This window comes from Heterodontus francisci, chromosome 37 (assembly GCF_036365525.1).
Source record: "Heterodontus francisci isolate sHetFra1 chromosome 37, sHetFra1.hap1, whole genome shotgun sequence".
NCBI lineage: Eukaryota > Metazoa > Chordata > Chondrichthyes > Heterodontiformes > Heterodontidae > Heterodontus > Heterodontus francisci.
In genome coordinates this window covers 20,350,078-20,365,379 of record NC_090407.1, presented here as the reverse complement: position 1 = coordinate 20,365,379, position 15,302 = coordinate 20,350,078, and the positions used below count along the sequence as shown (strand labels likewise).

General features: G+C 45.0%; 1 protein-coding gene across 9 annotated transcripts in view; it reads left to right on the top strand.

The window, feature by feature from the left end:
- The window catches only part of zgc:154075 (uncharacterized protein LOC556929 homolog), a 232,261-nt gene that overhangs the window by 145,992 nt on the left and 70,967 nt on the right, over nt 1-15,302 (top strand). For 2 of the 9 annotated variants that reach the window (XR_010969641.1, XM_068017231.1), the window contains exon 14: nt 9,933-10,024. The exons of the other annotated variants lie outside the window; for them this stretch is intronic. Coding sequence is in view for 1 of the 2 variants with exons in the window: in XM_068017231.1 (XP_067873332.1) it covers nt 9,933-10,024 (92 nt within the window). In the remaining variant the exon portion in view is untranslated. The remainder of the gene's footprint in view (nt 1-9,932; nt 10,025-15,302) is intronic. 9 annotated transcript variants of the gene reach the window in all.

The following is a 15,302-nucleotide window of genomic DNA, read 5'->3' as shown; positions in this document are numbered from 1 at the left end:
CATAAAGATCTGTAAAGAATACATTACAAAACAGTTCCAAGTTGACATTCCAGAAAGTGCAAAAGAAATCAGTTTTCTTCAATACAGAACGTGAGTTGCCTCACAACCCTTCCATTCCATTTTACATGCAATGTAGATTTGCATTACACAGCAAAACCATATTTTGGTTGTATACAGCCCGAGGGGTTTAACACAGGTTCCAGCCCCTCGGTTCACCATGACGGGAGGACCTTACACAGTGGCCTTTCACCATTGAGCCTTTGCAGTGTCTGTCCCAAGCTTTAGTGCATCCCTCAGCACGTAGTCCTGGACCTTGGAAATGTGCCAGTCTGCCACGCTTCTCTCTTTGCACTGGAAGACCAGCAAGTGTTGGGCAGACCTAAGAGCATCTTTCACCGAGTTGATGGTCCTCCAGCAGCAATTGATGTTTATCTCAGTGTACATCCCTGGGAACAGACCGTAGAGCACAGACTCCTGTGATACAGAGCTGCTCGGGATGAACCTCGACAAAAACCACTGCATCTCTTTCCACACTTGCTTTGCATTAGCACGTTCCAGAAGGAGGTGGGCAACAGTCTCTTCCCCACCACAGCCACCTTGAGGGCATCGTGCGGAGGCGGTGAGATTCCAGGCGTGCAGGAAGGATCTGACGGGGAGGGCCCTTCTTACACCAGCCAAGCTGCATGTACGTGTTCTGGTGATGAGGCATTTTGCCAAATGATTTTGGCAGTCTGCTCGGGGAACCATCTAACAGGATCCACCATCTCCTTTTCCGGTAGGGCCTTGAGGACATTCCGTGCAGACCATTGCCTGATGGATTGGTGGTCAAAGGTGTTTTTCTGCACAAACTTTTCCACGAAGGGTAGGTGGTACGGGACGGTCCAACTGGATGGAGTATTCCATGGCAATGTGGCCAGACCCATCCTTCACAATGCCGGGGACAGATAGAACCTCAGCACATAGTGCCACTTGGCGTTTGCGTACTGGGGTTCTATGCACAGCTTGATGCAGCCACACACAAAAGTGGCCATTAGGATGAGGGCGACGTTGGGTATAATTTTTCACCCTTGATCCAAAGGTTTGAACATCGTGTCCTCCGGACACAGTCCATTTTGGATCTCCAGATAAAGCGGAAAATGGCTCGGGTGACTGCCATGCAGGAGTGGGTTATGGGCCAGACCTGCGCCACATACAGTGAACATATATTTTTATTTCCAAAATATACTTTATTCATAAAAATCTGTAAAAAATACATTCCCAAACCGTTTAAAACAGCATCAAGTCAAAAAATACAAACAGTGCAAAGGCGATCAGTTTCCTTCTATACAATTATGAGTTGCCTCACAACCCTTCCATTTCACATTTGTCATGCCATATACATTTTTACATTTACAGCACACAAAATTTTCCCGATACAGTTCGAGGGGTTTCCCATGGATCCAGCCCCTCAGTTCAGCTTGGTGGGGGGGACCTTACACTGTGGTCTTTCCTCATTGAGCCTTTGCTGTGGCTGCCCCAAGCTTTAGTGCGTCCCTCAGCACGTAGTCCTGGACCTTGGAATGTGCCAATCTGCAACATTCGGTCGTGGACAACTCTTTGCGCTGGAAGGCCGGCAAGTTTCGGGCAGACCAAAGGGCGTCTTTCACCGAATTGATAGTCCTCCAGCAGCAGTTGATGTTTGTCTCGGTGTGCGTCCCTGGGAACAGCCCGTAGAGCATAGACTCCTGTGTTACAGAGCTGCTTGGGATGAACCTCAACAAAAACCACTGCATCTCTTTCCACACCTGCTTTGCAAAGACACATTCCAGGAGGAGGTGGGCAACCGTCTCTTCCCCACCACAGCCACCGTGGGGGCATTGTGCAGAGGGGGCGAGACTTCGGGTGTGCATGAAGGATCTGACAGGGAGGGCCCTTCTCACCACCAGCCAAGCTACATCTTGGTGCTTGTTTGAAAGTTCTGGTGATGAGGCATTCCGCCAAATGACTTTGGTGGTCTGCTCGGGGAACCATCCGACAGGATCCCCCGTTTCCTTTACCCGTAGGGCCTTGAGGACATTCCGTGCAGACCACTGCCTGATGGACCGGTGGTCAAAGGTGTTTTCCCGCAGAAACTGCTCCACGAAGGATAGGTGGTACGGCACCGTCCAACTGCATGGAGCGTTCCGTGGCAATGTGACCAGGCCCATCCTTCGCAACACCAGGGACAGATAGAACCTCAGCACGTAGTGACACTTGGAGTTTGCGTACTGGAGATCTACACACAGCTTGATGCAGCCGCACACGAAGGTGGTCATCAGGATGAGGGCCACGTTGGGTACATTTTTCCCGCCCATGTCCAGAGATTTGAACATCGTGTCCCTCCGGACCCGGTCCATTTTAGATCCCCAGATGAAGCGGAAAATGGCTCGGGTGACCGCCACAGCGCAGGAGTGGGGTATGGGCCAGACCTGCGCCACGTACAGCAACAACGTGAGCGCCTCGCACCTGATGACCAGGTTCTTACCCACAATGAAGAGAGATCGCTGCCCCCACATGCTCAACTTTTGTTGTACCTTGGCTACTTGCTCCTCCCAGGTTTTGGTGCACGCCCCAGCCCTTCCGAACCATATCCCCAGCACCTTCAGGTAATCTTACCTGACGATGAAGGGGACAAAGGATCGGTCAGCCCAGTTCCCAAAGAACATGGCCTCGCTCTTGCCGTGGTTAACTTTGGCTCCCGAGGCCAGTTCGAACTGGTCGCAGATGCTCATCAGTCTGCGCACGGACAGCGGATCCGAGCAGAAGACGGCGACGTCATCCATGTGTCTTCCGGTGCAGGACTCAGTCCCAATTGTATACGATCTGAATCGGTCTGCTGCTAGACCTATGCATATATTGGCAGACCACAACAAAGCTCAGCTGTGTCATAAATCATTTTGATAATCTGTATATTTACATAAGTGCTGTACACAGTGTATTAGTGGATTGCAATTGTGCAATTGTAAGATTTCAAAATACCCTTTCTTTAAACCAAAATAACTGCTTTGTAATATGCTAGCTGGTACAATTAATTTATGTATGTCTCCAACTTTCTTTGTTCTTTGAGCAAGTTATAAGGATCATTTCAACCTGAAAAAGCTATATTCTCTCATTGTGCTTTCTGGAAAATATTTAAAATTTATTCAGTGAAATGTAGTTTTGCATTAACTCTTTCCTACACTTTTAAACAAACCAATCATTGGCTTTTGCAGGAGGAACTGGCTTGTCATTGCTGTCTTTGAAAGGAAACTACATTGTGATTGGTGCATGCAGTGAACCAAATTGTAAATTAGTTTTAGTTGCTTAGCAACTGATATGGAGGCAAGCAAGAGAGTTTGGAGAGCAAAGTACAAGCTGAGTGCTCGAGGGAGATTTTTATTTAAAGCCACACTATCAGTTATTCCAGCCCAGAATTTTCAGAATTTATCAAATGCACTGAACTGCTGGTGGCTAATTCCTGGACACCTTTTAGCATTTTAAAAATTCATTCATGAAATGAATGTTGGTGTTGCTGAAATGGCAGCATTTATTGCCTATCCCTAATTGCCCTTGAGAAGGTGCCTTCTTTAACAGCTGGAGTCCATGTGGCAAAGGTACTCCCACAGTGCTGTTAGGGAGGGAATTCTGGGACTTTGACCCAACAACAATGAAGAAATGGCCACATCTTTCCAAGTCAGGATGGTATGTAATTTGGAGGGGAACTTGGAGGTGGTGATGTTCCCATGTGCCTGCCTCCCTTTCTGTTTCTAGGTGATAGAGGTTGTGTATTTGAGAGGCGATGTTGAAGAAGCTTTGGTGAGTTGCTGCAGTGCATCTTGTAGATGGCACACACTGCAGAAACATTGCGCTGGTGGCGGAGAGAGTGAATGTTTAAGTTGGTGGATAGGGTGCCAGTCAAGGGGGCTGCCTTGTCCTTGGTGGTGTTGAGCTTATTTAGTGTTGTTGGAGCTGCACTCATCCAGGCAAATGTGACTGACTTGACTTTTGCCTTGTAGATGGTAGAAAGACTTTGGGGAGTCAGGAGGTGAGTTACAGTATATCCAGCCTCTGACCTGCTCTTGTAGCTACAGTATTTGTGAGGCTGGTCCAGTTAAGTTTCTGGTCAACGGTGATCCCCACGATGTTGATGGTGAGGGATTTGACAAAGATAATGCCATTGAATGTTAAGGGAAAGTGGTTCGACTTCCTCTTGTTGGAGTTTGTCTTTGTCTGGCATGAATGTTACTTGCCACTTATCAGCCCAAGCTTGAATGTTGTCCCTTCCGAAGAAGGGTCACTGACCCGAAACGTTAACTCTGCTTCTCTTTCCACAGATGCTGCCAGACCTGCTGAGTGGTTCCAGCATTTCTTGTTTTTATTTCAGATTTCCAGCATCTGCAGTATTTTGCTTTTATTGAATGTTGTCCAGCTTTTGTTGTATGTAGGCATGGACTATTTCTTCATCTGAGGAATTGCGAGTGGAACTGTACACAGCAATCATGAGCGAATATCCTCACTTCTGATTTCACTTTGGAGAGAAAGCCATTGATGAAGCAGATGAAGATGGTTGGGCCTCAGACACTGTCATGAGGAGCTCCTGAAAAAATGTCCTAGGGCTGAGATTATTGGGCTCCAACAACCACAACTGTCTTCCTTTGTACTAGGTGTGCCTCTAGGCAGTAAAGAGTTTTCCTCTCAGTTTTTATTGACAGGGGAGGTGGTGGTGTAGTGGTATTGTCACTGGACTAGTAATCCAGAGACCCAGGGTATTGCTCTGGGGACATGGGTTCGAATCCCACCACAGTAAAAAAGGTGGAATTTGAATTCAATGAATAGGGGCGGCACAGTGGTGCAGTGGTTAGCACTGCAGCCTCACAGCTCCAGCGACCCGGGTTCAGTTCTGGGTACTGCCTGTGCGGAGTTTGTAAGTTCTCCCTGTGACCGCGTGGGTTTCAGCCGGGTGCTCCGGTTTCCTCCCACAGCCAAAGACTTTCAGGTTGATAGGCAAATTGGCCATTGTAAATTGCTCCTAGTATATGTAGGTAGTAGGAGAATTGAGGGAAGGTGGGGATGTGGTAGGGAATATGGGATTAATGTAGGATTAGTATAAATGGGTGGTTGATGGTCAGCACAGACTCAGTGGGCTGAAGGGCTTGTTTTAGTGCTGTATCTCTCTATGACTTCAATTTTACTAGTGCTCCTGATGCCACACTTAGTCAAATGCTGTTTTGATGTCAAGGGCAGTTCCTCTCTCCACTTCTGCAATCCAGCTCTTTTGTCCATGTTTGCATCAAGGCTGTAATGAGTTGTGGAGCCGAGTGGTCCTGGCAGAATCCAAACTATGTGTTGGTGTGCAAGTTATTGGTTATTGGCTCCTTGATAGCACTGTCAATGATACCTTCCATCCCTTTGCTGATGACTGATGGGGGTGATAATTGGCTGGATTGGATTTGTCCTTTTTGTGAGTAAGACATAGCTGGACAATTTTCCACTTGTCCGATAAATGCCAGTGTTGTAGCTGTACAAACAGCATGGCTGAAGGCGCTACTGATTCTAGAGCAAAAGTCTTCAATACTACAGCTGGGATGTTGTCAGGGCCAATAGCGTTTGCTGTATCCAATGCCCTCAGCCATTTCTTGATATCACATGGAGTGAATCAAATTGGCTAAAGACTGGCTTCTGTGATGACAGATCCTCCGGAGGAGGCTGAGATGGATCATCCACTTGGCACTTCTGGCTGAAGATGGTTGCAGATACTTCTGCACTGAAGTGCTGGGCTCTGCCACAAGTGAGAATGGTGGTGTTCTTTGAGCCTCCTCCTTGTGTTAGTTAAAAGCAAAATACTGCAGATGCTGGAAATCTGAAATAAAAACAAGAAATGCTGGAAATACTCAGCAGGTCTGGCAGCATCTGTGGAGAGAGAAGCAGAGTTAATGTTTCAGATGTCGCCAGACCTGCTGAGTAGTTACAACATTTCTTTTTTTTATTCCTTCTGTTCGTTGTTTAATTGTCAACCACCATTCACAACTGGATATGATGGGACTCTGCAGAGCTTCAATCTGATCTTTTGGTGTGGGATTGCCTAGATCTGTCTACAGCGTGCTGCTTCCACTGTTTAGCATGCCTGTAGTCCTGTGTTGCAGTTTCACCAAGTTGGCACTTCATTTTTAGGTATGCCTGGTGCAGCTCCCGGCATGCTGTTCTGCACTCCACATTGAACCAGGGTTGGTCCCGTCTTGATGGCAATGGTAGGGTTATACCAGGCCATAAATTACAGATTGTGATGGAATACAATTCTGTTGCAGATGGCCCATTGTGCCTCATGGCTATTCAGTTTTGAGCTACGAGATCTGTCTGAATCCATCCCATTTATCATGGTAGTGATGACGCACAACACACTAGAAGGCGTCCTCGGTGTGAATAGGGGGCTTTGTCCCACAAGGACTGTATGGTGGTCACTCCTACTAGTATTGTCATGGATAGATACATCTGCGGCAGGTAGATTGGTGAGGACAAGGTCAAGTAGGTTATTTTTCTCGTGTTGGTTCTCTCGCCACCTACCGCAAACAGCCTGGCAGCATTGTCCTTCAGGACTCGGCCTGCTTGGTCTACTATGGTGCTGCTGACCCACTCTTGATGATGGAGGTTGAAGTCCCCCACCCAGAGTACATTCTGTGCCCTAGCTACCCTTAGTTTTCCCAGATTTGGGACACATTCCCAGATGTTAGTGCCTCCTCCAAGCGGTGTTCAACATAGAGGAGTACTGATTCATCAGCTGAGAAAGGGCGATAGATGGTTATCAGGAGGTTTTCTTGCCCATATTTGACCTGATCTAGGCCCTATATGGGGTCCAGAGTCAATGTTGAGGACTCCCAGGGCCATTCCTTCCAACTGTATACCAATGTGCTGCCACCTCTAGTGAACCTGACCTGCTGATGGGACAGGGCATTCCTAGGGATGGTGATGGAGGAGTCTGGTATGGTATGATTCTGTGAGTGTGACTATGTCAGGCTGTTGCTTGACTTGCCTGTGGGACCGCTCTCCCAGTTTTGACACACGTTCCCAGATATTAGTGAGGAGGGCTTTGCAGGATTGACAGGACTGTTTTAAAAAAATTTATTCATTCTTGGGATGTGAATGTCGTTGGCGAGGCCAACATTTATTGCTCATCCCTAATTGTCCTTGAGAAGTTGGTGGTGAGTTGCCTTTGTTGTGTCCAAATCTGGTATCAAAGTCAATATCAGGAGGTCCATTTGGTTTTATTTTTCTTATAGCTTTTCATAGTGGTTTTGATGCAACTAATTAGCTTGCTAGGCCATTTCAGAGGGCAGTTAAGAGTCGAGTGCAATGCTCTGGATCTGGAGTCACAAATAGGCCAGACCGGGTTAAGACATTAGTGAACTATATGGGTTTTTACAACAATCCAGCAGTTAGTTTCATTTTCACCATTACTGATACTAATGTTTTTTTATTCCAAATTTAAATTAACTGATTCTACATTCCCCAGCTGGCGTGGTGGAATTTGTCCAGACCTCTGGATTACTAGTCCAGTAACATAACTACGATGCAACCATACCCGTTGATTCAGCTACCAGAGATTGTTTAAATCTTAAAGTTCTGTATTAAATGAAAAATTTGCATTTAATTAGTGTCTTTCATGTTCCTGGGACATCCCAAAACTCTTCACAACTAATAAATTATTTTGAAAGATAATCACTGTTGTAATTTAGTGAACAGCGTCAGCCAGTTTGTGCACAGCAAGATCCCACAAACCATACAATAAGTGACCATAAATATGGGCCAGGTTAGCAGGAAAGCTTCCTGCTTTTCTTTGAGTAGTGCCACAGGATGTTTTACTTCCACCTATGAAGGCAGCCCCAAGGAGTTTCACAAAGGCATAATCAAAAATAATAAGTTTTTTGTGTTTTACTCCTTCAGAAATTTAAAGTCTGGAAATTATGTGGACACCTAATGCACTTGTACAAAATTCCTCTCTCTAATCTTAAAAGCTGCATTGAGCTAAATATGCTGTCTCCATGCTGCTGAACACTTGCCCAACATCCAGTCTTGGAGGAGCTGTAATTCCCTTCAACTAAACATTGAGAAAACTAAAGCCGTCACCTGCAGAACCCATACGAACTCCGTCCCCTTCCACAGTCACAGTCTCAGGCTGCAGCAGACTATTCGCAGCCTCGGCATCCTAACAGATCCTGAGTTAAGCTTCTGAATTGGTGTATCCTCTCCATCACAAAGGCTGCTTGTTTTCACTGCCATAGTATAGTCTATTTCTACCTTAACCTTGTCAAACAACAACTTGCACTTAGTTTGCACATTTAACGTGTCAAAAGGTCTATATTTTTATAGAGTCCAGACTCAATTACTCCAATGCTCTTCTGGGAAGCGTCTCACCTTGCACCCTCAGTAAACTTTTGTTCATTCCTAAACTTTGCTTCCCCTATCCCATCCTTCCCTAAGTCCTGCTCACCATCACCTCTGTCCTCACTGAACTACGTTGACTCTCGATTTCCCAGTGCCTTAAATTCGAAATTCTCATCCTTGTTTTTAAATCTCTCCAATGCCTCTGTAGCTTCCTCCAGCCTTACAAACCTCTCCCAAAAATCTTTGTTCTTCTGACTCCAGCTACTTTTCCATCCACCAACCCTTTACCCCAGCATAGGTGACCATGTCTTCAGCCATCTATGCCTCACACTCTGGAATTCCATAGGGTCATATTCTCTGGAGTGTTAAGGGTGATTTGATTGAAGTTTTCAAGATATTAAGGGGAATTGATAGAGTAGATGGAGAGAAATTATTTCTGCTGGTTGGGGAGTCTAAGACCAGGGGACTTAGTCTAAAAATTAGAGCCAGGCCTTTGAGGAGTGTAGTTAGAAAACACTTCTTTATGCAAAGAGTGGTAGAAATTTGGAACTCTCTTCCATAAATGGCAGTTTATGCTATGTTAATTGTTGATTTAAAATTTGAGATTGATAGGCCAGGATTTTATGCCCCCTGAGGCAGTGTTGAAAGTGGGGAGGAGGGCACGAAGTATCATGACGGGTGGCAGAGAGCCCGTTGCCAAGCGATCTTCCCTGGGGCGGGATAGGCCGACAAAGGCCTTCCTTCCCAGAGGCTAGTTGAAGCCCTTAGGTGGCCTATTAATGGCCAATTAAGGGACTCTTCCTGCGGCCACTGGGAGCTTATCAGTTGAAGGGGGGGGGGGGGGGTGGGTGCCTTCACCACACGGGGAGGTCGCCTTGAAACACGAAGCGTCCTCCCTGTGGGCTTGGTGGGGGGCCTCTCCTCCAGGGGCAATCTGTGCTCCATGGAGGACCCCCACCAGGAACCAGTTTACCCCCCAGGAATCCTCTCCCCCTGGACTGCATGCCTGCCTCACCAGCCCCAAAACCCCCCTCGCTGGGGCCTTCTGACCTGGCCCTGGTGACCTCGCCTCACTTACCTGAGGTCCAGGATTCCAGCGCTGGGCCTGGGTCCGAGGCCTCTGCAGTACGCTGCCAATACTGCTGAGCTGTCGGCTCTGTGATAGGCCAACAGCTCTTGGAGACGGGATCCCCATCTTTAAAGGGGCGGGGATCTCGGCCAGCACCTGTAACAGATTTTAAAAGACTGGAGGATCCTTCCAGTGGGTGCACGAAAAAGCAGCGGCGGGCTTTTCCCCGCCTTTTCGACCCAGCGCCAGGAACCCCGCCTCCAAACAAAATACAGCCCATAAACTTTAGTTCACTAAAGAGATTAAGGGATATGGGGCAAAGGTGAGTATATGGAGTTGGGTCACAGATCAGCTATGATCTTATTGAATAGTAGAACACACTCAAAAATGATCTATTCTTTTGCCTGCGTTTTCCTAAGTAGTTGAATTTGGCTCCTTCAGTCACTATGAACCAGTTGTTCTGGTTTTGTTCTATTTATTTTACTAGACTGCCTCCGAGCACATTGGTGGAGCCTGTTTTGTAACACAAACTGCTAAGGATCTGATTTTCCTGCCTGACTTTCACGGTGTTACGACCAGGTAAGAAAGGGGTCTGGGGTTCCCTCTCAGCCTTCACCTGATCTTACCATAACAGGGTTTAATTTTAAACACACCATGTTTTTAGCTCCCCCTTAGTGAATCCTTCTTCACTAACGTCCAATTATAATGCAAATAAACTAGCCAAACAGGTTTTCTTAGGTTTAAAGAAATTTTTTTTGAACTTTATTAAAATTAAACTCTATTTATTTAGAGATACAGTACTGAAACAGGCCCTTCGGCCCACCGAGTCTGTGCCGACCAACAACCACCCATTTATACTAACCCTACAATAATCCCATATTCCCTACCACCTACCTACACTAGGGGCAATTTACAATGGCCAATTTACCTATCACCTGCAAGTCTTTGGCTGTGGGAGGAAACCGGAGCACCCGGCGAAAACCCACGCGCTCACAGGGAGAACTTGCAAACTCCGCACAGGCAGTACCCAGAATTGAACCCGGGTCCCTGGAGCTGTGAGGCTGCGGTGCTAACCACTGCGCCACTGTGCCAGTTAACGCCTATGGATACGCGACACACCCACACTAGCATGCAAAGGCAATACACACATGCAAATAGAGACAGAAAAGTGCAGAAGAAATAAAGTGGAAAAGATTGAGGTAATATCTGAAGATAGTTTTAGTTACTGTTCTTCGAGTTCACTATAAAGTGCTTGATTGTAGGTAGGTCTTGCTTTTCATTGGGGCCCAGTATTCTTCTTCAACCTAGGAGACTTTTCTCTCTTGAAGTTCATGTGTCCTCAGAGGCTTGTGAGAAAGAGATGGGAGCAGACATTCATTCTTCATTCCAGGAGCATATTCAATCTCTCTGTTCAAAACTCTTTGTACTATTCAGAAAAGTGATTTAAATTGTAAAATGGTGCAAGTCAGGCTCCCCATTAGCTGTTGGTAAGTGCACTGGATACTGTAGAACTGAGCCATATGGATCAGGAAAATCTGAGGTACAATCCCTGGTATGTGTGGAATTAGCTGATTCTCAAGCACTACAATAGAAGTTAGGCCAGAGAATGAAAAAGCTCACCATGGTTTCCCCTCCTGATCACTGTCCAGTGACTCCAATTGGATGTTGCATCTGTGTGCATAAGATTGGGCTGAGCTTTGATAAACCCTACTCATAATCGCTTCCTAGATGTAGAAGTGAAGAATGGCCCTTCTTTTTTTACTTCATGGGATGTGGGCATCGCTGGCAAGGTCAGCATTTGTTGCCCATCCCTAATTACCATTGAGAAGGTTGTGGTGAGCCATTTGAGAAAGATACTGGAAACCTGCTGCCATTCATGAAGTAGTAGCCTGGCAAGAGTCAGTGACTTCAGGAGAGGAGGAGAGAAAAAATCCCCACCACATAATAACATAATAACAGTTTCAGACAGGAGACCAGCTAGTCATCTAACCTACCTATCCACAGTATCCCCTTGATGCATTTGTAACAAACTCTTATATATTAAGCATTGCACAGTAACTGCAAATAAGATTATTGGATGCACCGTTTCAGTTTCAAATACCCTGACATTTGGTTTGATTCAATGAAAAAGAGTATCTCTCTATGTATTTGCTACGCTTATGTAAATGGAACTGGCAATTGCATTAAAGAAACTTTCTTGGGCTTGGGACAAGATAAATTGGGCTTTTAATTGGGATAAAGCATTTTTTTTAATGCTTGGAATCCACTTGAGACTCCAGTAAAGTTAGTGATGATGCAGCATCTGTAAGTCATATCTCAAGTTAACGAGTTCCGAAGAAGGGTCACTGACCCGAAACGTTAACTCTGCTTCTCTTTCCACAGATGCTGCCAGACCTGCTGAGTGAATCCAGCATTTCTTGTTTTTGTTTCAGATTTCCAGCATCCGCAGTATTTTGCTTTTATCTCAAGTTAACTGTTGTCTTTCCCAAAAATACGGGAAATTATGCAAAAAATGCTGGAAATGCACAGCAGTTGCATCTTCATTTGAAAGCTAGCTATCTTAATTTGGTGTAGCCCTTCATAAGAATAATACTGAAGAAGGGTTACATCTGAAATATTAACCTCACCTTCTTTTCCAAATGCTGCTGTGCATTTTCAGCATTTTATGTTTTGATATTGAGAAATCATTGGTGGATCTTTCAAGGATAAACAATATATCAGAGGTAAAGGAGGGAGAGTATAGGCAGGTAGGGTTAGAGAAGATTGTCAATCAAGGCCATGCATCCAGGAAAAACAGCCCGCTAGATCATCACTCTATCCAGCAACTTAAACATTTAGTCCCTCCACCATTGACGCACAGTGGCAGTGTGTACCATATAGAGGATGCACTGTAGCAACTCACCTTGCCTCCTTTGACAGCACCTTCCAAACCCACAACCTCTTCCACCTAGAAGGAGAAGGGCAGCAGACAGCACTGTGGATGTATCTGCACCAGATGGACTGTGGCAGTTCAAGAAGGCAGCTCACCGCCACCACCTTCTTAAGGCATTTAGAGATGGGCAACAAATTGCTGGCCTTGTCAGCAATGCCCATATCCCATGAACAAATAAAAAAAATGAACAGAACTTGGTGCAGGATACCATATGGGCTGCAGTGTTCTGGATGATTTGCAGCTTGGGTTATGTATCCCCATCAGTTCCTGGAACCAAGTCTTCTTGAAAACTCCCCCAAACCACAAGAATTCTCCTTTTAAAAAAGCTTATTGTCGTCATGTTACTGGATTTTGAATGGGGCAGGGTAAATCTTAGTACAGGATACTAACAGGATTGAAAGGAGGGATTAATCAAGAAGTAGTTTTTATGATTCGGTTACTCTAAGATGGCAATTTAAAAGTCTGCAGTTTGTAGGAAGGAGAAAGGTTGGTGGGAGGGGTTCCATAGTTTTTAAGTCCTGGGATAGAATGAGTTAAAGTAGGAAATGGTCAGTAATTCTTGATTTCAACACAGCAAGGTTCCACAGCGGTGGAATAGCATGTATTTAGAGTTTAGCAGGGTCAAAAAATAAAAGATCACTGGTGTTTTCATGTTATACAAGTGTTAGGGAGGAATGAATTAAAGACTTCTGGGCTTTGAAACGGCCTCATGGTTACAGGCAATATCTGGTGCTGCACTAATCCATATAGAGCAAAGGACCCAGCTTGATTACTCAGCCAAGGTAGCAATATGGGAACTAAAATGGGCCTCACCACCACTGGGTTAGACAGGGCAAAAGGTAAGCCTGGGTTCTTGGTTATGATGACTTTCTTGTGTCCGTGTTGGAAAGTACATATGCAAGAATGTGAAGCTGCTGCTATCAAACTGCCTGCCAACACCAAAATAAAAGCAAAATACTGCGAATGCTGGAAATCTGAAATTAAAAACAGAAAATGCTGGAAATACTCAGCATGTCCGGCAGCATCTGTGGAAAGAGAAGCAGAGTTAACGTTTCAGGTCTGTGACCTTTCATCAGAACTGGCAAAGGTTAGAAATGTAATAGATTTTCAGCAAGTGAAAGGCGGGGGGCAGTGGTAGGGGGGAAGAGAACAAAAGGGAAGTGTGTGATCCTGCCCTCTGCCCAATCAAACACCTCTGATGAAAGGTCACAGACCTGAAATGTTAACTCTGCTTCCCTGAGGCTTACCCATACAGGATCTTTAACTATTTCTTCCTAATTTTCTCCCCTTCTTTCCTTGAAGTGCTGACTGGTGCTGGGGTTTGATTGCACCTGATACACAAAAAAAAAGTGGCATTTCTTGAAGTGTGTGTATCAGCAGGCAGTTTAGGACCTGGGAAAATTAGTGCTCCAATGTCTGATATGTTTTAAATCATTCTGCAGTGGCCATGGCTATAAAATGAGGGCATGATTGAACTCTGATGTGATCTGCTAACCCAACATCTGTGTATATGCACTTGCCAACCGGGCCCAAAGGAGAGTGATTTTTAAAAATCGTGTATTACAGTGTTAATTTTTCCCAAATACTCGAGAATAAATTCACTGTAAGATCTTTCACTAAAATTCAGATTTAATGAAAACTAGCAGCCAAAGAAATGCATTTTATTGACTGGACAGAATCTGCAAAATCTGATGATTGAGAGCACCCCAATGCTCAATCACCAAAGGTCAAAGACTCCATCTTTGTTGAATGAGCAGCTCTGAGCTGTGGCAGAGGTAGGGGCTACAGTTGGCCTCAGCAATCTTAGAATAGGGAGAGCAACACCATCAACCGATGCTCTTATTCCTGATCACTATCTATTGAACCCAGATGAAGAGTGTGAATGTGATGATATTGGGCTTGGACAGAATCAGGCTATAGAATAAAAAGATATGTCTGCATTTCTCTCGGATTGCAGCAACATGTTCTGTAAGTGCTTTAGGAGTAAAGTCATTAACTTCTCTCTAACAGCTGGTTGGCGTTAAGTGATAAAAGGGAGCAAAATTAACCTTTGAACTGAAACTAACAAGCTGAGGGCTGTGTCTGTTGTGCAATACAGGAAGTTATGTAAAATTTGTTCAGACAGCCACACTCATTAATATTTACACATAAAAAGAAATTTGCAGGACCTCTGAAATAAAAACAGAAAATGACAAGTTTTCCAGCATCTGAAAGAGAAAAAAATACTCATCCTAGTTCTGATAAAGAAGTATTGGTATTAATACTGTACTTCACATCACTTAGAAATATCCCAAAGCACTTTGCAATGAATTACATTAAAGCACAGTCACTGCTGTTAGAGCAGCCATTTTCCACATAGCAAAGTCAGGTTTTGATTGAAGGACTATATTAGCCAGAATACCAGGAGAACTCCCTGCACTTCTAAATTTGTAGCATTTTCAGTTTCTACACCAGTTACACTTCAACTGTTGAGAAAAACATCGTAGATGAAATGGCTGAAATCGAAATCAATCAGAACAGAACCAAAATAAATCAACATTCAGGAGCATGAAAGCTAAGAAAACCTAAGTTTCATCCACTATACCCCATTCTATTTGGATGTACGTGTATGTGTCTTTCATAAAATGGAATTTTGCATATGGATTGGGAAAGTTCCGGTATTTCCTTGGGTGACCTTCCCTTTTAAACACTTTGGATTTAGCAGAACCAAAAAGGTAATAATCTCTGGATTACTGCCTGAGCCACGAAGAAATTGGCACAGGGTCAAAGATTAAAGAGGTAAATGGCTCAAAGATTGGTGTGGAAGAAATGGGTTCGAATTTGTGGGACATTGGCACCAGTATTGGGGAAGGAGGGAGCTGTTCCGATGGGACGGGCTCCATCTAAATCATGCTGGGACCAGAGTCCTGGCGAATCGCATAACTA